This window comes from Gymnogyps californianus, chromosome 18, assembly GCF_018139145.2.
Source record: "Gymnogyps californianus isolate 813 chromosome 18, ASM1813914v2, whole genome shotgun sequence".
NCBI lineage: Eukaryota > Metazoa > Chordata > Aves > Accipitriformes > Cathartidae > Gymnogyps > Gymnogyps californianus.
In genome coordinates this window covers 11,774,714-11,798,215 of record NC_059488.1, presented here as the reverse complement: position 1 = coordinate 11,798,215, position 23,502 = coordinate 11,774,714, and the positions used below count along the sequence as shown (strand labels likewise).

Below are 23,502 nucleotides of genomic sequence, written 5' to 3'. Positions count from 1 at the left end.
TTTGATGCTGTATTGCACCTATATTTCAAGATAAAACAATGATCACAATCTCCTTTGTAGCACAGCAAAATATTTCTTCTCTCCATATAGTTTCTATGAATGGTTTTTATATTTGCTGTAGCAAAGAACCTGGCTATCACATTTGTGTACGCTATCTGTATTATTTTGGCAGCCCAGAATGATGGGAGAATTATGCTCTTTGCTTCTAGTTAAATGACTCATTGTTGCTTTCATTTAACATAAGTTGTGATCCAGTTTATCAAAACATCTTAAAAGAGACTGACTTATCTGATTTGAAAACAAAGCATCTTTTTTCTATGAACACGACCTACAGTCAGGTGTACACGCTTCTTAATCGCTCGCTCAACAGTCTGAGCAAGGGAAGTTACAACCGTTACACAACAGGGTTCACACAAGGTGAGAAGATGCACCGGGCAGCGACTGCATCTGCAAACTTCCACAGCAAGATCTATACCAGGATGATCTTCTACGATTTCCAAAGGCTGCTACCAACACTGCAGTTCTGTTGCTCGCAGGAATGGTGGGAGAGCATACGCATGCTGGGAGACTCACTTATACTAGCATTTTAGTCATCATATGGTCCAACAGTGCTGCTTTGCATTAGCTTAGACAAGATGCTGAGAATTATGGTTTGCATTTGGAGAGCTCTTGCAAAATCTAGCGATTTTTTATTTTAAGGGATCCATTTTGCAGGTTGGAGGACTAGAATTGCCTAGCCAATATACTGCTTAAGCATGGAAGCTTGGAGCCTGGTTATTAAATTACAGAAGTGCAACTCGGACTTTGATGAAAACAGGTCCCATTCTGTGGGGGGAGATTAGACCCAGCCTCTGAAAACCTGCAGTCTTGATCCTGAATGTTTTATCTGGGGCAGCCTTTGGTTACTGACATTTTTATACCTGGTAACGGGCAAGAAATCTGGGGGGGGGGGTGACACAACATAACAATCATCTAGCTTCTATCCCCAAGGGCATTTCACATCACTTATTGTCCAGAGGATTTCTCAGTACAAAACAAGAATTTGGTGAAGAGGGAGGTACTGAGATAAAAGTTTAAAATCAGAACAAATCCATGATGATTCCATCGAACTTGCAATTTGGATATCCAGCACTGCACGGACGGCTCTTGTAAAATCCAGCAATATTTCATCCGAAAGGATTCATTTGCTGATGCAGAAATGCAGCTACCTGTCAAAGGCATGCTAAACACCTACAGCCTCCCCAGCTGGGAGAGGCGGGGTGGCGAGAGGGAAGATAACATAAAGAATGGAGAAGTTAATAAAGAGGGGGGCGTTTTCGTAATTATTGCAGTTACGTTGCGAATCAAGGCCTAAGCAGAAGACGTGTCACATCGTATTTCTCTTCTCCGTTAACAGCAAAGACAGCGGTGAGCATGGCTCCGTGCACCCAGGCACAGGGCCTCGGCAGCCTCCACCGCCATCGCTGCCCCCCAGCCCCGCCACAGGGCGCAGACCCCCCGGCGATGCCACGGCTCGTTTCAGAAGGCGCCTAACGCCGCCGCGGAGCCTGCCCCGCCGCCGGGAGAAGCCCGCCGGAGGCGGGGGGATGCTCCGCGCAGCCCCGGCCGCCCCCGCCCGCACCTGCCGCGCCGCCCGCTCCGCCTTACCTGGGCTTCCGCTTGCGGCAGGGCTTCTCCGCTGGGCCTGGAGCTCTGCGGGGGCGAGACAGCGGTGAGGGGCGCGCCGCCGCCGCCGCCGCCGGGCCTGCCCCGAGCCGCCCGCCACCGCCGTTCCCGCCCGCCCCGCCCGCGCCCCGCGCCCGCCCGCGCCGCCGCTCCGCCCCCCCGCACCTGGAGGCCGGGCCGGTGCGGGGCAGGCGCTGCCGGGCGGCTCCTCTCACCATCCGCGCCGCCTCCGCCAGCTCCCGGGCAAAGCCGCCAGCGCCGCCGCGGCGAAGGCTCCGGCTGCGCGGAGCGCGGCTGCCGCCTCACGCTAGTCTGGGCCGGCCTCGCCCCGCCCCCGCCCGCTCTTATTGGGGGAGAGCCCGGGCTAACGGCGAGGCGGCCCCCTGATTGGCGGCGCAGGCCGTCAATCGGGAGCCCCCCGCCCTCCCGCGCGGGGCCGGTGAGGCACGGCGCGGCTGCCTGGATACGGCGGGAGGCGGCGTGCGGCGGCGCCACCGTGCGGAGAGGCCTGTGCCGCCGCGCCAGACCCGGCCCGCCCCGACCAGCTCCCTCCCTCCCTCCGTCCCGCCTGGCCACCTGCGCGCACGGCCCTGCCCGCCGTTACGTCCCCACCGCTGCCGGGGTAAGAGTGCCGCACCTCGGCCGGCCCGAGAACACCGGCTCCGCTCTGACAGGGCTCCAGCGGCTGAAAGAGAGCGAGCAGCAGCACGGAGCCGCGGCGGCAGAGCGGCGCGCAGCAGCCCCCTCCCGAGGGGCCGGAGCCCCAGTGCCCCGGGGCCGGCGGCGCTGCCCCGCCGCCGCCGCCTCCCGCCTTCCCTGTCAGCGCCCGCCGCCGGTACCACCGCGCTGCCCGCGGGGGGTGCGCGGCGCGCAGGCTCCTCCCCCCGCCCAGCGCGGATTGGTAGGCTCCGACCGGCAGCACCCTCCGCCTCCTGTCCCTGCGCGGCTTCCGTCCTTTCCGCCCCGAGCCGCGCCGGTGCCGCCATCATGGTGAGCGCTTCCCTGCCTCTGCCGGTGCAATCCGGCGGCATCCGCGCGGGCGCGGGGCTGCCGGCCGTCCCGCCGCGGCACCGAGCCCGCCGCGCCGCTGTCACACGCTGCCGGCCTGGCCCCGCCATCGCCGTCGTGTGGGGGGGATAAGGGCGGGCGGCGATGTGGGGCCTGAGGGGCGGCGGGAGGCCGCGGGGCGGCGGCCTGGGGAAGGCCGCTCTCGGCCGGGGGGCGCGGCGGGGTCCCGGGAGCGGGGCTGACGGCCTGTCCGCCGCCCGCAGGCCAAGATCAAGGCCCGAGACCTGCGGGGGAAGAAGAAGGAGGAGCTGCTGAAGCAGTTGGACGATCTGAAGGTGGAGCTGTCGCAGCTTCGCGTGGCCAAGGTGACTGGCGGGGCCGCCTCCAAGCTCTCCAAGATGTAAGTGGGGTCCGGACCGGCGGCGAGGCCCGCGGCCGGGTTAGCGCCGGCTCGGGGGGGGGGGGGGGGAGCGCTGCGGGGAGGCCGCGGAGGAGCTTGCCCGAGCCTGAGCAGGGGGTGTGGGAGCGGCGGCCTTCGGCCGGTACCGTGTGGGAGTGCTGGCGCCTAGGCTGTGTGGGCCATGGCGCGCTGTGTTTGAGAGGTGCTGTCACGGCCTGTGCGGTTGCCTTGTACTGTAAAACAACAGAAAAAAATGGTATGGAAGAGGAACAAATACTTGTAGTCTTGAAAATTCGGTTTGTGCGTCTGTTTGCTCAGAGGTGTTAAGCTGAGATGTGCCCCAAGTTGTTAGTGTTTTGCTACAACACGGTACAATGTGAGTTACTTGGTTGTAGCATGTACGCGTTTTCTGTGTACTGGGTTTTAAACCTGTGGTGCTTGTCTTCCAGTGTGTTCTGAGACATACTTTTTTTTTCCACCTGCAGACGTGTGGTGCGCAAATCCATTGCCAGAGTCTTAACTGTTATCAATCAGACCCAGAAGGAGAACTTGAGGAAGTTTTACAAGGTAAGACCAAACATCTTGCATAGCGGTCCTTTTTGTTTTACTATTTTCAATTACATAGTTTGAAGGAAGAAACTAATTTGTAGATTGTTACTTAAAAGCCTAAAACTCAAGAAAAAAATACTCATTTATGTTCAGTTTTAAAGTTCTCTAGCCATGGTTCCATTTTAAGTATTATTGCAAGACTACCCTGAATTCTGTAAGCTCGGTGTGAAACTGCTTTTGCCAGGAGAGTCTTCTGGGCAGCATCACTTCTCTGGGGTGTAGTGTACTTCCTAGAAGATGCAGTTTCCAGAAATGCAGATACTCTCTTTCCTAAATTTTAATCATGTTGCGGGTGACCAAGGAATTCTTTATCTCAATAAGTTCCTATAATTTTTAGACTATTACTTGTTGGGGTTTGGGTTATATAGAATAGGAAAAAAAAGACCTTTCAAGAGGTGTTGGATAACTGGGACTTGTAAGATCAAGCATTACTTAAACCTGAGTCAGAGCTAGTACAACTGGTACAAAAGTTAGAATCAGCTCATGTTTCCCAGTGGAGAGAAGCTCTCTTAAACTTGTAGGCTGTAATGATAGTCCCAATAAAAAGAAGCTTACGACACTGCTGCTGATGTTTTTACAGGCAGCTCGGCTCTCTATGAGCTCGTGCACCTGATTGGTACGTTGCAGCCTCCCAAACTCAACCGGTGTGTATTTTTGCAAACAGGGCAAAAAGTATAAGCCTCTTGATCTGCGGCCAAAGAAGACTCGTGCCATGCGACGCAGATTAAATAAGCATGAAGAAAACCTGAAGACCAAAAAACAGCAGCGAAAAGAACGTTTGTACCCTGTCCGGAAATATGCCATCAAGGCATAAAACTGCAGCGTGCCGGAAGTTCTTAATTATGTTGGCTGAGTATGTCTCATTAAATAGAATTTTGTTTGGAAGCTGTCAGTGGTGGTTTTTTTAGTAGGGGTGGGATAAAGAACTCATCAGCTTTATGAAGAGAGATCAGAGGATTCACAGAAAGTTTATTTGAACTTTTATTGCTAATGAAAATACTAACGTAACTTGCAGTTTAAGATTATTTTCCTCTTTGAAGAACAGGCAAATGAGTACGGATCTGCGGAGCTGGTTCAACTTAACATGTAAAAAGTATTTAACTTGAGATTGATTTAAAATGGAAACTTACACGGATGTTTACGGTGAGTCAATATTCATCACTTCAGTAGCTTAAGAGTAAATGTTTAAAGTTTTTGTCTTGTGCCGGTGTTTAAGTGTTACGGAGATGAACTAATGTGCTGAGGTGTTTTAGCGGACTTCATTGAAACTGAAGAATTCTGTCAGCGCTTGTTTTGGATCTCTGCACAGTCGTAGCGCCAAGGAGTCCCCGTCCGTCCCCGGTTCGGGCGGATGCCGTAGGCAGCGGTTTGCCTGGCTGAGCTGCCTGGCCCTGCCGGCAGAGCGCTTCAGGCAGGCGCCTCACAGGTCTGACCACTGCTGACCAGAGCTGCGGCGAGCGGTGGCCAGAGGGCTGCTGCAGCCTTCTTCCCGGGAAAGTCCTTCAATTTTGGTCAGGAAGCTGGGTTCCGGCATCGTCCTCCAGATGTGTTCCCATTTGCAGCTGATTTAATCTTCCCAAATAGCTCCTGGAAGTCAGAGGGTGTTCTCGGGGTGAAGGTGAAGGCTCCACCCAACATCACCCATAGCAGAGGTGCGTTTTGGATGCAGGGTGTTTGGTCTGTGGGTGCCAGGCTGCACGGGGGGCCTGCGGCAGGGCTGCGGGGGTGCTTGCAGGCAGTAACCTGCACGAGCTGCAACGCTGCCTGCTACGCAGTCTGCAGGCTGACGCTGCACTCGCCCTGGGAGTTAGGACTATAAAGAGGACGTGTTTCTAGTGGCATGCAGGTTTTTCTTCTGGATGACAATAATCCGACCAGGCTGTTGTTAGCGTACGGCGTTACACGCTGCGGGATGGGAAGAGAGGAAGCTCAGTTCCATTTAAGCGTTAGGAAAATGGCGAGGGGGTGATAGTTTCAGACCAAGTGTTCTTTTTGCGTGCGTGTGAAGACTGGTTGAGGTCAAACGAAATCAGGAAACCAGGCTTGAGAAAAGCTGGACTGGAAGGTGGTTACCTCTAAAGTTTCAAGGCGCTCCCCGGGTTTGTGGTTCCACGCTTTCTCCTGTGAAGCGCTGAACTAGTTAAAGGGTTTGACTTTCTGTCCCCCCTGGAGTTCTTTGGAACTCAGAGATGGAGTTGCGATTCCAAAGGCCTTTTTTGGTTCTGATGGAAGGAAGAGTTACGCAGTGCTGCTCGGGCGTTAGTGATGCAGCAGTCATGGTTTGTGTTAGTGTAGCTAATATATTCTAACATGTAAAATTCTCTACCCATTAGGCAGTCCTTAGATTGGATCCAGATTCTGTTTAGGAAAGAGGTCTTAATTGTGCTCGCTGAACTTAGCATAGATCTGAAGGGGTTTTAAGCCTCAAATGAGTTGTAACCAGAGAGAGGTCTAATTATGTGTGGTAAAGTGAATTTCCCATATGTTGAGCTGTTATGAGGGATAGCTTTACAATGATGCCAATACTGGCTGGGTCACAGCTTTGTTAGGAGCTCGGTGCGGACCTGAACACGATACGTTTGGCAGCGAAGGAGACCCAGCCTGGCACAGCTCTGGGCCCAGGCCCCGCGTGGGTCCAGGCTGCTGAAGCGTGCCGTAAGGCCGAGTGTTGCGCATGGGAACTGTTCCTGTGGCTCATGTTCGTGTTCCCGTGAAGGCAGGCAGGGTTACGAAATGCTTTGTGTTACCGTTCCTGAATATCCTGCAGTGGCCAGCAGCAAGCCGCTCCTGGGGAAGCACACGCGTTTCACCCAGCACACGTGGCCCTCCAGAAGAAGAAGGAGCGTGCCGCTGCGGGGATCCCAGATCCGCACGCTCCTGTCCCAGGAGCCTGATGCCTGAAAAAGGCAGGAGAGAGGCTGGTCGCCTGTGCTGGGAATCGGGCAGGCGGCTTGTCAGATCGTGCCCAGCTGCCTTTGGGCTTCTCTTTTGGAGAGGCGTTGTGTTACCCCCGTGCTCCTCTGGCAGTGCGTCCGAGGGGAGCCTGATGGCGCTTACCAGCATTCCCGATGCGGAAAAGCCAGCACAGGTAACGTTGCCCTGATGGCCTTCCAGAGTCTGCTGCGGGATGGCGTGAGCTGTGGGGTGGCTTGAAAACGGAGACGGGAAGAAGGTGGATGTGCTGCAGAGCCTCCGATAACAACATCAGGGTGTGCTTCAGGTGAAATAACTGTCACCTTCCACCCCCAGCCCCCAGAGCAGCAGCACTGCCTGGAGAGGATCTTCTCTCTGAAAGATCCGGTTGTGATACAGATCACTAACATGCCGTTTACTAGTCAGGAACAAGAGGTGGGGGGAAAAAAAAGGAAAAAAACCCAAAAAGCTAATTACCAGGCACCGAACATCCAAGGAGAAGTCACAGGTTTGGATGGCAGCATCGTGCCCAGAGAAGACTCAACATGTGCCCGAACTGCAGGGACAAAATGAAGAGCAGCTTGAAGCTGATTCCTCTGAACATCCTGAAGTCACAACCGGGAGGGTTTTGCTGGTATTTGTGTGTCCACAGTTCTACAAGGCGCAGTTACAAAGACGGAATGATTCAGGGTGGAAGGCTCCTCTGGAGGTCGCTAGCGCAACTGCCTGCTCAGAGCAAGGCCACCTTGGAAGGTAAATCAGTTTGTACAACTTCTCAAGTATCTGATGGGGTTTTCGGTTACAATCTGCAGTATTTTGGAAGCTTTTCTATACGCCCCTGTGAATGGAGAACAAAACGGAGGGTGCTCAGCTCGGTGCCACCTCAGCCTGCCCTGCTGTGCGGCGCTGGGCTGGGGCGCGGCGTTGGCTGCCGAGGGCACGCTGCGCTTCTGCCTCCTGCACAGAGCGTGGCTGTGCAAAGTGCGGGACTGCTCCCTCGGGAGAGGGGGCTCCGGCGCAGCGCTCTGCTGTCAGGAGGGGGAGTAGGTGACCTGCCAGATACTGGGCTGGGAAGCTGGGACTGCGCCCAGAAGCCATCCCCATGCTGAAGCGGGAGTCGGTACAGGAGAACAGCTCAAGCTTTGGTTTGTGCGCGGTCCACAGCAGCTATTTGAGGAGGTAAATGGGTTTCTGGCACCGCACTAAATCCTGGGGCTGAATTACTCCATCCACCCGTAGCAGGGTGGCAAAACCAACCAGTCCAGCGCTTTCACCAGAATGACGCTGTGCGGTTACGGAAGACATCCCACGGACAAGCAAGCCCATTAAATTATCGGGGACAACATACCGATTGTCTGAATGGATGCAGAGGCGAGGTGATGGGCTCTAGCGCAAGCTTCCTCCAGGGCACAGGTGGAGAAGACGCTTGTTAGTGCTGTGAGAGCGAGGTGGATGCCTGTCTGGGCCCATGTCGCCAGCTCCGCAGGGCGGTCGGCCGTCTGTGCCGGTTCCTGCTTTACCTGCCAGCCCCAGAGGACGGCCATGCGGTCCCCGCTCCCTGGCAGAAGCTGCTGCTGCAAAACAGCCGGCTGCAAACTCTGTCTGCAAATGGGGGGGGGAGGGGGAACAAAACCAACTAAGAGCAGAAAACAAAGGTAAATGTGCTGGCTGACAGCCTGCGCCCATGCCGGTGCTGCCCTGGCTCAGCCGTGCCGGCTGTGCTTGGGGGGAGCGTGTGGAGGAGTACCTGCGTGGCCACGGGGCTGCCCTGGCCTGAGCGGGGCAGGGAGGGAGAACCCCCAGCAAAGGGCAGCCCCCCCGGAACGCTCCAGGGAGTGCTCATGGGCACCAGGCAGCACTGCAGGCAGCATAGGCTCTGTCCCCCTCCGGCATGGCGCTGCCTGGGCATGACGGGGGGGTGCTTGGAGCCCCTCTCCTGGGTGACCCCGCCGCTCTCCTGCGCTGACCCCGCGCAGCTGCCGATGCCGGCCCTGGGTTTAGCACCGGTGTTTGCAGAGCGTCAGGGCCTTCAAGGCTCAAACTGTTTATTTTTTCCTTGTAACTGAAGATGTCCCTCAGCATTAGAGCAGACTTCCTGGGGAAAGCTGTTCTTCAGCAAATAAATAATTTCCAGGGTGGGGATGAGGAAGGAGGAACAGCCGCCAGCTGACTGCGGGGCACGGCCCAGGGCTGATGCCACTGCGCAGGGAGCCCTGGCAGCACGCCCTGGAAAGTGTTCAGCAGGTCCAGATGTTTCTTTCCCCAACTCCCCGGCACAGCAGGCACCAGCCAAGTGCAGATGGTGTCTCTGGGAGCTGGCAGGACCTGCTCCTGGACCTGATTCTGCTGCTTGGGCAGAGGCTGGAGGTCTGGGGAAAGGGGGGAGCTGCAGAGAGGGCAGAGGCAGATGCAAGTTGTGCAAGGTCTGGGTGGGAAAGCCCGGGCTCCACCTCCCTCGGCTGGTGTTTGCTGCGATGGACACAAACCTCAGCTCTTCTAATGCTCCTGGCATTGCTCCTGTCACCTCCTTCCTCTGGGGCGGCTCCTTAGCTGCTCCCCTGAGCGCTAACACCAAGAGCTGACCCTGGTTTCCACATGCAGCGGGGTGTGCAGGGAGCAGCACATGGTGGGACACGCAAGGTGCTGGGCAGGGCAGGGCAGGCAGGGAGCTGCATGTGGGCAGGACGGGCAGGGAGCTTGGGAGCAACCACCCTGGGCACATCCAGGTGCCCTCGGCCGCGCTGTGCCACCCGCTCCCCTCCGTGTGCCGGGGGAGAGGCAGCCCCGCATGGCTGCGTGCGAGCAGCGTGTCTGGCCCATCTGGCTGACAACAAGCCCCGCGTTGTGAGCGCCCGGCCCGGCGGGGAAATGCCGCGTCCTGCCGGCCACGCAGGCGGCCCAGGTCTGCCCGGGGCAGCTGCCCGCTCCCTGCCCTGAATGCCCGTTTTGTTGGCCGGGCTGGGGGAGGACTTGTCCCCGCGCCGCCCCGGTCCCGCTGCTCCCATGAATACGAGCAGTGTCTGGACACAGGCGCTGCCCCGCGGGGCCTTGCTCCCGCCGTCCTGGGGGCTCCCAGACAAAGGTGGCCCTTGGGCTCCCAGGAGATGGGGCCACTGCGTGCCGGGGCTCCTGGCTCCCTGCCAGCCTGCCTGCGCATCTGCAGGGTGATGGAGGAAGCCCCTGTGTAGGGGTGAGCAGAGCCCGGCCATGAGAGCAGCCCACGAGCAGCCCTCTCCTTCCCCCCGTGCTGTGCCGTGGGGTGCTGCCAGGAAGGGGTGTTTGCAGGGTGCACCTCACCGCCCGGAGGGGCTGCCGTGCCATGCTGTGCCAGGGGGGCTGGGGTGGTTTGGAGGTGGCGGTGGCGAGCCTGGGAACAGATTTCTTTTTCCACTGGTGAGTGAGTCAGCAGCGGCACCGCCAAGGCCTGCAGCTCCCCTCCCTTCCCTCCGGCCGCTGCCACCTCCCGCCGCCCAGCCCTTTCGCACTGCCGCTCGAGGTCGGCAGCCTTGGCACCCACGGCCTCGCATCGCCCCGCAGCCCCGCATCGCCCTGCGGCTCTCCGGAGACCGACCAGGGCCCCCGGCAGCACCAATATTCTCCCACCAAACACGTCCCAGCATGGGCAGCCGATGGGATGGGGGCACAGCACGAGGGCTGTGGCGCTGGCACTGAGCCTCCTGCTCCCCGGGGAGGACATAGGGACCACCAGGCTCTGCCGAGAGGCTGCTGGCATGGCTGGGCACCGTGTCCTAGGCATAGCCCCCCTGCCGAGCCCCTGGTCCCGGAGCCTGGCTGTGCCCGGGCGGCTGTGCCAGGAGGGATCCAGGCGGAGCGGCAGCGGGGTCACCCCCAGCCCCACGAGGCAGGTCCCAGCCGGGTGAAGGCAGGGCCGCTGGGCACGAGGCCACGCTCCCTGCCAGGCTGCGCTGCCTCCCCAGGCAATGACTCAGTCGCAGCCCCCCGTAAATCTTTTCCCGGCCCTGGGAACGATCAGCTCTATTTTCGGTGCAGAGCAGGATGGTGCCCTATATGGCCCAGAGAAGGGAGGCGGTGGGGGCAGGTGGGTGCTGCCTCTGCGCCCGGTGCTCTGCCCCTTCCACCCTCCTCCTCTCCTGCAGCGGGTCCCTGCTGGGAGCAGCAGGTTCATGCTGGGAGCAGCGGGTCTGTGCTGGGCTGTGCCCTTTGTGCCTGTCCCAGCCCAGAGACGGGGGACACGCAGGGATGCAGAGGCCCCCCGGTCCAGGGATGGGCTCATGCCTCGGCTTCCCCGCCGCACCATTTCTGACAGCCCCTGGCAGCCCCAGGGTGCTGGGAAGGTGCACGCGGAGCCGGCAGCGCCTGCTGCTCGCCCGACCAGCGTTGTTTGGGTTGGTCAACACTCCCATCCTGAGCCCCCGCCACGCTTCCAGCCGCAGCTTCATCACGGTTACAAGAGAAACAGCTCCCCGCTGCCAGCACAGCCCCGGCCAAGGGGAAGCACTTGAGCAGGTCTGATGCTGGGCACCCGCACGCTTTCCGGGGGAGCCTCGCCATCCGTGTCCTCCCCAGCTCCCTGCTGGCCCCGGGTGCAATGAGCTGGTGGGTCTCAGCAGGAACGTGCCCATCCCAGCAAGGTGCTGCCCTGCAAACCACAGCTCAGGGACGCGGAGGGCAGGGATGCCCTGGCAGAACATGTGGGCAGAGCGGTGCCAGCACCGTCCTGCTGTGCTGCCGCTGTGCCGGGGAGCCAGGGCATGTCCCCAGGGAGCAGGAGGGAGAGGCACAGCGGGAAATGCCTCCCCTCCCTGCGCTGCTGCGCTGCCAGGGCTGCGCCCAGGCCTGCCGGCAGCAGGGACGACGCAGAGGGAAGGGTCAGGGAGGGCAATAAAAATAGATCCCTGTGACGCTCGATGCTGCTGGCTCCGGCTTTGAAGCGTGTTTGCAATGTGGGCACAGCCCCAGGACTCGCTTCCACCTGCTGCCGGATGGACATCGCCTCGTTCCCCGGGTCAGCGGCCCCCGGACGGAGATAAGAATGGAGGGAAGGGCCCAATTCCCCTCTCAGATGCTCCGAGCGCTGCCGGTCCCAGCCCTGCAGCCCCCGAGCAGGCAGCTCTCGGCTCTCTGTGGCCAGGGAAGGGCTGGGTGGCTGTGGGCGAGTTATCGGATCGTCTTGTGCCCCGGGGAGAGGGTGGGCACAGAGCCCTCCCGTGGGAGCAAACTGCAGCCGGGGGTGGTTTGGCTGCACCAGCTGAGACTCCTGGCACCCAGGGTGGAACAAGGACCGAGGTTTTTGGTGCACCCTCGGTGGATGCCAACAGGCTCCGGCCAGGGACAGGCTCCGGCCGGGATGTCACCTGGAGCAGGGCTGGTGCATCCTGCCTGCCCAAAGGCTGGCCACCCCCCGGGGCTCACCTGCGGCCCCAAGACGGCTCTGCGCTGTGCCGGCACCATGGCATGGTGCTGGTGGGGCCAGCTCAGTGGCAGGGCGAGCGGGACAGCCAGCCTGGTCAGCGGGGCCAGGAATGAGGAAAAACCACCACAACCAACCAACCCCGGCCAGTAACTGAGAAGGAGGCAGGGAGGGAATTAGGGCTTCGCTGCCTGGCTTCACCGAGGGGCCAGCCGTGCCCGCGGGAGGGTGTTTTTGGAGGGAGGGCTGCGGCGCCAGCAGCCACCTGCCCGGGTGGCCTCGGCCGCCCGTCCCCAGGGGCCACGTTGCCATCACGGGGCCCTCGGGCACTGCAGCCCCTCGGCATCCCTGTCTCAAGCTTCATTTGCTGCTTGCTGCTGAACGGAGAGATTTTAATCTTTTAATCATGTTATGAGCCGAGGTGGTGCCGGCCACGCACAGGAGGAATGTCTGGAAGTCAGCAGTGCCCGGCGTGGCGGGAGCCCATCCTGCCCCCACCCACACGTCCCTACCGTGTCCTGCTCGGGGACACCCATCCTCCCCAGCCTGCCTTGTCCTGCCTGGGACCAGGACCTGGGACCAGGACCAGGAGCAGAATCTGGGACCAGAGACCGGGACCAGGCATCAGGGACCGCAGACCAGGACCACGGCCAGGGAGCAGGACCAGCACCAGGACAAGGACCAGCTAGTGAAGGGCTGCTGGGGCTGATGCTCCCCCGCCACACTCACATCTGACACACGTCCCTGCGGGCAGCAGCAGGAGCGAGGGAGGTTTCCGTGCATCCCGGAGTCCGGCTGCTGGCAGCAGCGCTGCCATGGGCATGGGCCAGTCGGGCCACAGGCGAGGAGCATCGGAGCAGGCACTCAGGGGCTTTTCCACGGACCTGACCTGGGGTGTGATTCCCTGACATATAATAGCAGAGAAAGGGGACCAGGGTGACTTTAGATTGAGAAAAAGGTGTGGAACGGTGGGGGGTCTGGGAAGCTCCAAGGACCCAACACGATAACCCCACCGGGAAACAAAAGCCCCTTTGTTTTTGCTCGCTGCTGGTGTTTTGCCGGTGGGGAGCTGGAGGAGGCTGCTGCTGGCGCTGAGCACGTAAGGCAGAGCCCCGCATGTCGGGGGCTGCCCTCACAGTGCCTGCACCCCAGCTTTTACGGTGCCGGTGCTTTTACAGCCTGTGCTGCTGCTGCACGGCCCCGCGCTGCCGAGAAACCCTCGTGAGGCTGCACACTGCTGCTGGCTCGCCACCCTGCATCACCCCCCATCGCCCCGCATCGCCCCACATCGCCCCCTCCCCAGCTGCCCCCAGGCTGCGGCAGGACGGGGCTGCAAAGCCCAGCCGAGCCGGTGCACGTGGCTGGAGGTTTCGGGGGCAAGGCCAGGCAGCCGTCGGGGGGAGAACGTATTTCATGAAATGTCTGTCATGTGGGCATAATTAAAGCTTCTCGTTATCAGGGTGTTAGCGGCAGCGAGGGGCGTGCTCTCAGAGGGGCGCCTTTGCAGGAGGCCCCACGGCTGCAATTAGGTGACGCGGCTCTCCAGCCACGTGGGTTTAATTACTCCCTTCCCCGTGTTTTCTTCCCGAGGGGAGCAGAGGGGCATCCTGCAGCCAGCCCGGCACAGCGAGGCAGCGCAGAGCCACGGCAGCCCCCGCCGAAGAACAACAAAGCCCTGGAATTAGAGATGTGCTGGGAGTTTACTTTACCGCAAAAAAATGTCAGAAATCCGTATTGTTTGGACAGGGATTTGCTGGGGATCACTAGATAAAAGCCTAGCAGGGACCCAGCCGGGGGGAAAAAGTCAGCCAGCTCCTTTCTCGTGGCGGGGACTTGCAGCTGAGCAAGGGATGCACCGCACCACCGGTGCGGGAGGTTTTGGGGCCGAGGCACAGGCAGGGGCAGGGATGGTCGGTGCCTTCATGAGCCAGAGCAGGACCTGGGCCTGGGTGCAGCGTGCGGCCAGGGAAGGGGATGCCAGGCTGCCCCGTGCCCGGCCCCGGCTTCAGGTCTTTGCAGTAGGAAACATTTCAGCCGTGCCGGCATCCTGGGACAGCAGGCTCAGCTGCCCAGTGACGGCTCTGTGGCACAAGGAGCCCGGCCACAGTCCGACGGGACACCCGGCCGGTGTGTAGGGCTCGCCGGTGCCAAGGGGTGGCTGCCCTGGCACATACAGACAGGAGCAGGAAGGAGCTGGGCTGCGGGGGCTGCTCTCACCCCTCGGGGCCCCCCAGCAGCTCCACGCTTGCCAAATTTTGCAGCAGAGTCAGGGCAGCTGCTCCCGCCGTGCCCACGCTCAGCTGCTCTCCTCTCCCTTTCCCGCTCTCCCCAGCAGCGGGGCTCAGCTCCCGGCTGCTGCTGCAGCCCGGGGCCCGCGGGCACGGCCGTGGCACCGTGCTGGGTGCTGCCAGGGGGGATGTGGGGTGCCCTCCCCAGGCTCGGTGTGGGGAGAGCTGCTTGGAGCTGCACCAGCCAGATGTGCAATGAACAGCAGCCACGTGTGCCAGCAACCCCTGGGCACGCCTGGCCACGGGACGGGGACGGCGAGCGCCCGCCTTGCCCGCTCCTCCCTGCCCGGCTTCGGGAGAAACAACAGCCCACGCAGCCCGGTTTCACATGTGTTATTTTTTTAATACTGTTCACATCTAAAATGACCAAAACCAAGCCAAGCGCTCCTGGCCCCTCGCCCTGCCTTAGGCGGAGAGCAGGAGGGCCGTGGGCTCCCCGGCTGTGCGCACCTCCTCCCTGCCCGGTGCTGGGTGCAGGCAGGTGTGCAGGCAGGGCACCCCGGCACTGCAGGCAGGCTGCTCTGCGCCTGCTGCCAGGAGAGGGGACTCTGCGCGGCTCCGGTGAATGCATTTAAATAATAAGCTAATGAGCGGCAAAAGCAAAAGCATCTTAATCGCGTCTCCTAAAATAGCAATGGGCAGCTGCTCCTCCTGCCCCGGCAGCGAGGGGGCCCTGCCCGCCCTGCGGCAGCTCGGGGCAGGCGAGGGCACGGCGCCCAGGCAGCCGGCACCAGGCTGTTAAGGCACTCGCACCGCTGGCAGCCGGCGGTTACGGTAAGCACGCGGTCACGCGGGGTCCAGCGGGGTGCGCGGGGAGCGGTGCTTAGGCTGGGTGCAGCGCGGGTGGGTGCTCAGTGCGGTGGCGCGGGGCAGGTGCTGCCGTGTCGCCGGCGGCGCAGACCCGGCTGCCTCCCGGTGCCGCAGGGATGCGGGGCTGGGGTCCTCTCCTGCATCCCCGGGAAGGCAATACCGGGCAAGCTGCCGGCTGTGGGGCAGCCCCATGGCCCCAGAGGCCACGTTGTCGTGGGGGTGTCTGCTGGGGGCTGCGCTTACCTGCACCCCCTGCCCCGCGATGCAGCAGGCGTGGTGCAGGTGACTGGGGCACGGCGAGTGGGGAGGGCTGTGGGGTGGAAGCCGGGCTCTCGCCACAGCCCTGGCCCAGCTGGGGTGCCGGGGCCGGGCTGCGACGGGGCGCCCCGGCCAGGCACGGTGGAGGGTGGGCGCAGGGGTGCGGCTGGGACCCGGCCGGGCGCTCAGACCACAAAACGGAGCCTGTATGTCATCTGATGGCCGTTGTCCCAGGCGTAGAGCACCTTCTCCTTGGGGTTGTAGTCGACCTGCGTGGTGAAGGCGTACTGGTTGAGGAAGGGCAGCCGGAGCTCTGCCTCCGTGTCCGTATGCGTGTCAAAGGCGTAGGAGATGTGCCCTTCCTTCTGGCTGTAGGTGTCCACGGCGTAGAGGATGCCGCAGATGATGAAGCAGTTCCCGTAGGTGTTGCGCTTCAGCCCCGTCTTCCAGGTGGTCTCCTTGCGCACCGAGAGGTCCCCGGGGTCAAGTCGGCTCAGGACGATCACCTCCTGCTGCGAGTAGTCGTAGTCCACGGAGGGGTAGATGACCCAGAGCCCGCTCTCATCCACAGCAAAGTCGATGTCCGAGTGGCCCCTCCACTTCCAGGGCGTTGTGTCCTCGTACACCACGTCGTGGAGCAGCGCCCAGCCCGCCACGTACCGCTCCTTCAGGTCGTACTTGATGATGTTCTTGGTGAAGGCGCGGTTGTAGTAAAAGGCCCCCCGGTACACCACGTGCCCAGTGCCGATCCAGTTGTAGGGCAGCTTGTAGAGATTGCTCCAGCGGCCTGCGAGCGGGTGGGAGAGGCATTGGGACCCCTTGCAGCACTGCGGTCCCATGCACGATGGCCCGAGCGTGCCGGCGGCAGCCCATCGCTGCCCCATGGGTGCTCCCAGCACAGGTCCCCATCAGCTGCCCACGACCCCAGGGCCCGGCACAGCCAGTGTTGCACGGCACTGGGCACCCACCCAGGAGGAGCCGGGGCCCCTGCCCCTGCTCGGCTGCCAGCCCTCACCCTGCTTGAAGTTGTCGAGGCTCCTGAACTCCACCAGGCTGTTGCCGTAGTAGTAGTTGGTGACGTAGATGCGGTCATCCTTGGCCACCGGGTCCTTCATCCAGGCCCCCTCGTTGCGCCCGTAGCTGTGGTGTTCCGTGGGGGGCTCCACCGACTCGATGGTGCCTTCGCACTCCACCTCCTTCACTGGGTACCGAGGAGGAGGAGGAGGAGGAGAAGGAGGAAAGCTTACCCCTGCCCCAGGCAGCCCGCCTCTGCTGGGGCCGGGAAGCCCTTCGCTGTGGCAGGGCTATTGCTGGCCCAGCCTGGCCATGGGTGCCGGGACCACCGAGGCGGGTGCCCCCTCCCAGCACCCCCGCTCACCCACCTCTGTTTGGCGTTTCAGGGCCCCCGGTGCTGTCAGCCCCCTGCCCAAGGACGGTGGCGGGGGGGCTGCGGGCGGTGGTGCGGGGGGCCAGGGCGGTGCTGGGCGCAGCCGTGGTGCTGGGCACGGTGGTCTCTGCCCGCATGACGGCTTGGGCCAGGGTCCCCTCAGCTGGGGGCGGCGGGGGGCCCCTCTCTTCCTGCCGCTCTGGCGCAGCCGCCCCCCTCGCGGGGCTCTCTGCAGGGAGGTGAGCCGGGGGGTCGGTGCGTTGGCGGGGCAGCCCCCGGCCCTCCGCCCTGCCGAGCAGCACCACGGCAGCAGGGTGCCCCCCGCACCCCTGCCCCGTCCCGGGGACTCACCGCGGCTGCCAGCTGGCCCCTCCGCCGCACCCGCCTGCCCGGCCTTGTAGTAAGTGATGCCCCGGACCACGGTTTGCTGGTGTGCCGACGGCTTGGGTTTAGGCGTAGGCTGCGACCCCCCCCTGGCCTTTGCATTATCCTTTTTGGGCTTCTCGGGCTTCAGCTGCTTCTCCTTGGGTGCTCGGGGAGCCGCTCGGTCCCCCAGTGCCTTGCGGGTGCTGGGGTGCCGTCCCGTCTCCTTCTCTCGGCCGCCCGCCGTGTCCTGGGGGGCACAGCCCAGTCAGACCCCCTCCCCTCCCCTCCTGCCACCGTGCCGGGCAGTGGGCACAGGCACCAGCCCTCGGCCGCCGGCGCGGTGCACACTGATGCACTCACGGGAGCTGTCAGCACCCGCCGCAAGCCCAGGGGAGCTCGGCTCTGCCCCGCGGCAGAAGCAGCCCAGTGGCACCAGCCATGCCTGCGAGGGGCTGGGTGCGCGGGGGGTACCTGGGCCTTGCTCTCGGGGACGGCGGCAGCATCCTTCTGCAGCAGCTGGTAGCCCAGGTTGGAGATCTCCTTCTTGATGCTGATCATGATGTCGGAGTAGTTCTCGTAGCGTCTCATCTGGTCGGTGAGGTGCAGGACGCTCTCCTTCATGAAGTCGTTCTCCCTGCTCAGGTTTGTCTTGATGGTCTGGAGGAGAGGAGAGGTGTGGAGCCCCGCTCGGGGAGCCCACGGCACCCCCAGACGGTCCCGAGCAGCCAGACGGCGCATGCTGCGGGGACGGTGCCTGCCGGAGCTCACTCACCTCCTCCAGCGTGTTCATCTGGGCCACCACCTTGCTGATGTAGGAGTGCACCTTCATCAGGTCCATGCTGTAGAGTGTTCCCTCCAGCAGGTCCACCATGGACTGCAGCTGCAGAGGGAGAGCAGGGCTGGGGCACGGGGCATGGGGCACGGGACAGGGCTGTGCAGCCGCTGTGGATGCCCCCCATGTCCCCATCCCTGCTCACGGCCGGAGCGCAGGAACCACACTGCTCCGTTGCTCTGTGGGCCTGCCGGGGCAGGGATGGGGAGCGTGGGCTCCCGCACGCGGGGAGGGGGTCTCTGGCCCCCAGCCCACAGTCCCGCCACACCTGCAGATACCTTGAAGAGCTCGGGCGCCTGCTTCTTCAGCTTCTCCATCTTCCACTCATTCTCGCAGGGGTTGAGCGAGGAGGGGGGGGCGGTGCAGGAGCATTTGCAGTCGGCCCCCGAGCTCACCGTCTCCACCGTGTAGAAGTCTTCCACCCGCATGCTGCCACTCCTGACGCGGCTGCAGGCATCCTTGCTGAGCGGCCGCAGGATGCACTTGCAGCGGCAGTCGGAGCCCTCCGAGGTCATCCGGACCTGGTCCGCCTCGCCCAGCGCCTGCGGGGACACGCAGCGGTGGGGCGGCCGGCGAGCCCAGGGTCCCGCCCGGGCATCCCGCAGAGCCCTGCCAACCCCAGCAAGCCATCACGGCCAACTCCCTCTCTGCCACATGCCCAGAGGTCTCCCACCGCCCCTGGGGCTCCTGGCCACACCCCAACGAGCATGGGACATCGTCTAGCCCCGAGCACCCTGTCCCACCGCCCTGCACCTGGGTGACAGTGACAAAACCCAGGCAGCCGCTCGTCCCCGCGGCCACCGGAGCGTTTTGTGCCCCAGGTACTTTGGTCCCATTTCTGTAGCTGTTTCCCAGCCTCCAGCAAGACCCGAGTGAGCAGGAACGGTGGCGAGCAGACCCAGAAGCGCCTCTGTCCCCCCCACGCCCACAGCCCCGAGCCCACACAGGGTCCGTTGTTCATGGTGACACGCAGCCACCTCGGGGCGAGCTCGGCCCCTCCAGACTCCCGCAATGGCCCGAGGCACACACTCAAGGACTCCCTTGTTTCCAGACATGGCCCTGACTCACGCTACGGAGCCCAGGGTGCTTTTCGGCTGGTTTCTGCAGATAAGGAACTGTTCTCCCCCCGCTGCACTCAGGAACAAGGCTGCGGCTCAGCCTGCCCGGCAGGACACGGAGCTGGGTCCCTCTCATCCCGTGCCACCGGCTGTGCACCCGTGGGGGACGTCTGGGCCGGCGGGGAGCATGACCGGGCTGCACTGGGTGCCCCATGCAGGGGTGCGCCTGCTCCAAGCACCCGGGAGGGTGGGAAAAGGGGAGAGGCAGCGCGGTGACCCCGGAGGGAGAGGGCTCTGCCCGCAGGGACTCTGACTCACCCTGGGAAACAGAACGGTGGCAGAGCTGGGAAAGGAGTTTAGCTCCGGCTCTCCCATCCTCCCCCGGAGCACAGCGCGGCGTGGGAAAGGGCAGAGGCCCACAGGGCCGATGTCCTGCCTGCGGGCAGCACCCATGGCCGCGCAGGCACCATCCTTCCTGCACCCAACGGGGCTGACGCGCTGGTGGCACCCGGGCAGCGGCTTTCCCTGCGCACTGCCCGCCCGGCAGGGACCCCCAGCTCCCCACAGCCCCACAGCCGGGGCCGGGGGCTTCCCTTCCTAAAGCAGCAGCAAAACCGCCTGCATTTTGCATTTCAAAAAAGCCTCTCTCTTTCAAAGGGAAGCGAAGGTCCGGCTGGCTGGGAGGAGAACACCAGGCGGCTCAGAGGGCTGTAAATTGAACAGGATCTAATCAAGCTCTCGGCAGGGAGCAGCGAGGCAGGGAGCAGGACCCCCTCCCCAAACACCACCTCTCCGGGCTCTCATGCCTCCCTGGGGCCCCCTGACCTCCCCATGGCAATGCCGGCGCTTGTGCAAACAGGCAGGACGATTCACAGCCCGGCCACGAGCTGCCGGCCCCTCGGCACACACCCGGGCAGCTCCCCGGCCCCCGAGCTGGGCTGCTGTCCTTGCCACAAGCTCTGTCCCTCCATGTGCACGGCGCTGCACAAGGTCTCAGTGTGCACATGCATCCCCGTGGGAGCCCTGCACGAGGTCCTGGTTTGCACACACGTCCCTGTGGGAACCCTGCACGAGGTCCTGGTGTGTCCCATGGGAGCCCCGCTTGAGTTCCCAGCCGGGGTCCCCCCATTCCCGCCAACACCCCAAGCACCAACCACCGGTGAAGCTACCACCGCCGCGACACAGCCCGACACCCGGGGACATGCTGCAATCCCGCCCGCCGTCAGCACCTTCCGCAGGGAAGGGCTGCAGCTTGCCTGTGCTGGAAGCTCGTTCCCGTGGGAGCAGGCGGCCGCGGGCTGCGCGTTCCCTCCCACCGCCCTTGGCACCGCTGCGGCGGGAGGCACGGCCGGCGCGGAGGCCCTGCGCGTCCCGCTGAGGTGGGGCACGAGTGGGCTGGAGCTGTGCGCAGCAAATGCGCCCGGAGCAGCCCTATCAGCGGCTGTTTACACTGCACAGCGTACGGGGCGGGGGGGGCCCGGCAAATGGAGGCTCCCCCGCGGCACGAAGGGGCAACCTCTTCCCCAGAGACCGCCCGGTTCAAGCCGTTTCCCTCCTGCGTCCCAGGCCGAGGCAGGGTGCAGCCTCGCGGGCAGGCAGCCGGCCGGGCGGGCAGCCAGCGGCCCAGGGGCCCAGCAGCCGCTTTTGTCTCGCGGCCGCGCAGCAACAGAAAAATCCGCTCACCTCGGGTCGAGGTGCGAACGGGAGCTGGGGGCCAGGGAGAGACCGGGTTCCCCTTCCCGGGTGCTGCGTGCGCCTTGCTGCACAACAGCCGGGGCAGGCGCTTGCCTTCACGCGGGGTAGTAATATTACACCTCGTTCTGCCTTTTAAACGGCTTCCTTAAACAGGAACCGTATGTTCTATTTATACAGAAAAGGCTATAAACAAGGAAGTCTTAAAAAAAAAGGCCCCCACGCAGTCCATTCTGCGAGGGTCACCCTGCTTCGGTGCATCGGCCGGGCATCCTCCATCAGCCTGCGCCTGGCTGTGCCCCAACCCCGTGGGGGACAGCCCGCACCCCCCGGCGCACACGGGACCCTCTCCACAACAGCGTGCGGGTGGGTCAGGACGCGGGGGCACGAGGCAGCCCCTGCCGAAGGCCGGCACGCTGCACTGGCTGCTCAGGGTGGGAATCTGACGGCTCCCTAAGAAACCTTCGTGGGGGCTGCTGCAGCCCCGCGGGGTCTCCGGATGGTTCTTTCCCTGAATCCCTCCGCTCGCTGCAGACCCCGGCCCAGGGTGCAGGCAGGCGGGTGCTGCTGCTCCTCCGGAGCTGGGTCCCAGCTCGGCGGTGGGGCTGCGCACCCATGGCTGGCGTGGGAGAGCATCCTGGCACTTTGCTGAGGGTTTCCTCACTCCCAGTTTTACGAGCTGGGTAATTTTCCCAGCGCTGCCTAGTTTCTGGGACCTCTTGCGAGAGCGTCCATGCGAGCACTGAGTTTGTGCCATTATTTGGAGAAAGCGGGACCTTTGACAATGAACCTTGACCAGCTTTTAAGCCGTCCTTTGATTGCTGCCAGAGGACTTGTCTCGGAGGAAAACACGCTGTGTTGATAAGCACGCTGCCATGCTGCGCGCCTCTCACACAGCTGCTGGAAGGCATGTCCCCGTCATGGGAGGTAAATCATATCACCCTCCTCTTCCTCCTCCTCCCAGGCTTGGCACAACACGTTAAACACGTTCTGCAGCACAGGGAGCCGAGGCAGAGCGGTGCTGGCAGAGCTGGGCCGTGGCTGACAGTGGCCAGGCCCCGGGCACTGGCGCTGCTCTGGCGTCCCGTGTCGGTCGTGGGGACACGACCATGTGAAGCGCTTGTGTGGCACATGAATGCCCGCCAACGGGATCTCATCCAAACAGCAAGAACTGAAAAAACACGGGCAGCACCTGCGCGGAGGGAGGGATGGAGGAGGTGACAGCACTGCGCGGGTCCGTGGGCTGCGGATCCCAGAGTCCTTCAGACAGCATCACCCCCAAAACCCTGCCGGGAACGCCAGAGCGGGGCTCCCCCAGACACCACTCCCACGCCAACCGTTGCCAAGAACAACTGTGTTTTCATCTTGTTCCACCAAACAACTCAGAAAATCTTGGCTTTTTTAACGCTTTGGTGATCCTGGCATCAGCACCCTGCCTCCCCGGGGGCTGCTCCCACCACCTTCCCTCTGGGCTGGGTCCCGATGTCCCGGCTCTGGCCCCGCCTGGGCTGGCCCGGCTGCGGACACTGACCCCACGGGAGAGCAGCCGTGGGGAGGGCTGGAACCCAGGGCTCTTGCATCCACGCGAGAGGCCAGCTCCCACACGCTGCCGTGTCCCGCTCCCGCGCTCCTCTCATCTCCATGGGGAAAGTCTTGTCCGGGCTGTTCTTTCTGGCACGGAGACGCTAATTGCAGAGCTCATCACCGCAGCACCGGGGTTTGGGCACCTTCCAACCCACCAAGCACGCTCGCAGCCCGAAACATTCCCTCCGCCGAAACCCCCGCAGCGAAGGGAGCACCAGCACCAAAACCGCACCAGCCTTTCCCTGGGAACATCCCACGCTCCGGACCCGGGGGGGCGGCCCGGGCTCGGCCCAGGGGGGCTGTGCAGGCTCCCCCCGCCCCGCTGCTCCCGGGGGGCCCAGCCAGCTCCTGAGCAGGGCCGCTGGCCGAGCGGAGCTCGCCGGGGCATCGCTGCCCCGAGATCCGTTCCTGCAGGAAAACACCGTCTCTGCCCGTCAGAGCGGGGAGCCCCGGTCCAGGGACACGGTCCTCGGTCCCCGGCGCAGGTTGCGGTGCCGGTGCCAGCCCGGGGGCGGCGGGGATGCCGGGGTGCTCGGGCACCGCCGCCCGCTCCTCTCGCTGCCCGTGTCGGTGCGGCTGCAGGCGGCGGGGGGGGGGGGAAGCGGGTACCGCCGGGCTGCGCCCCCACCGGCTCCGCCTTGGGACCCCTCCCGGAGCCCGCCCGGGCACAGCAGCCACCGCTGCCGCCGCCGGGGTCCCCGGACCGGCACCGCCCGGTACCACCGGCCCCGCAGAGAGGGGGGGGGCTGCCCCCGCCTGCTCCCGGGCACCCGCGAGGGCACGGCGGGTGGGCGCACCCCCGGCCCCGATCCCGGCCCCGAACCCAGTCCCGGTGCCGGTCCCGGTCCGGCCGGTGCTTACCGTGGCGGCGCCGCGCGCCGCGGCCAGCGCCGGGAGCAGCAGCGCCGGGAGCAGCAGCACCCGCATGGCGAGAGCGGCGCCGAGCGCCCGCACCGAGCGCCCGCTCCGCCCGGCCCGGCCCGGCGGCGGGGAGGAGCCGCCCGCCGCCCGCCTGCCCGGCCCGCCCCGCCCCGGCCCGGCCCGCCGGCGGCACCGGCCCCAGGAGCGGCGCCGCGGCGGCGGGGGCGGTGCGGTGCCGCCCGGGCGGAGCTGGCCGGTGCCCGCCCCGGGGCCGTCCGGGCTTTTCCTGCACCGGGGCTGGCTGCTGGCCCGGACAGGGCTGTTCGGTACCCCAGGCTGCCCAGTGCCGGGGCTGCCCGCTCCCTCCCCGGGCTGCCCG

General features: G+C 63.4%; 3 protein-coding genes across 3 annotated transcripts in view; 1 reads left to right on the top strand and 2 right to left on the bottom strand.

The window, feature by feature from the left end:
• The window catches only part of SCAI (suppressor of cancer cell invasion), a 46,759-nt gene extending 44,876 nt beyond the window's left edge, over positions 1 to 1,883 (bottom strand). Inside the window, exons 1-2 of the mRNA XM_050908167.1 lie at positions 1,831 to 1,883; positions 1,648 to 1,692 (exon numbers count right to left, since the gene is read on the bottom strand). Of these exons, the coding sequence (XP_050764124.1) occupies positions 1,648 to 1,692; positions 1,831 to 1,883 (98 nt within the window). The remainder of the gene's footprint in view (positions 1 to 1,647; positions 1,693 to 1,830) is intronic.
• A 754-nt stretch (positions 1,884 to 2,637) lies between these two features.
• On the top strand, positions 2,638 to 4,567 carry RPL35 (ribosomal protein L35). The gene is made up of 4 exons (XM_050908061.1): positions 2,638 to 2,655; positions 2,937 to 3,073; positions 3,559 to 3,640; positions 4,347 to 4,567. Exons 1-4 carry the CDS (start codon positions 2,653 to 2,655, stop codon positions 4,494 to 4,496), a joined length of 372 nt encoding a protein of 123 aa, XP_050764018.1. The 5' UTR covers positions 2,638 to 2,652; the 3' UTR covers positions 4,497 to 4,567.
• A 10,030-nt stretch (positions 4,568 to 14,597) lies between these two features.
• On the bottom strand, positions 14,598 to 23,189 carry OLFML2A (olfactomedin like 2A). The gene is made up of 8 exons (XM_050908051.1): positions 23,124 to 23,189; positions 18,207 to 18,470; positions 17,869 to 17,976; positions 17,568 to 17,753; positions 17,082 to 17,343; positions 16,726 to 16,959; positions 16,359 to 16,544; positions 14,598 to 16,130 (listed from the first exon to the last, which is right to left on the bottom strand). Exons 1-8 carry the CDS (start codon positions 23,187 to 23,189, stop codon positions 15,529 to 15,531), a joined length of 1,908 nt encoding a protein of 635 aa, XP_050764008.1. The 3' UTR covers positions 14,598 to 15,528.
• Positions 23,190 to 23,502: the final 313 nt, after the last annotated feature.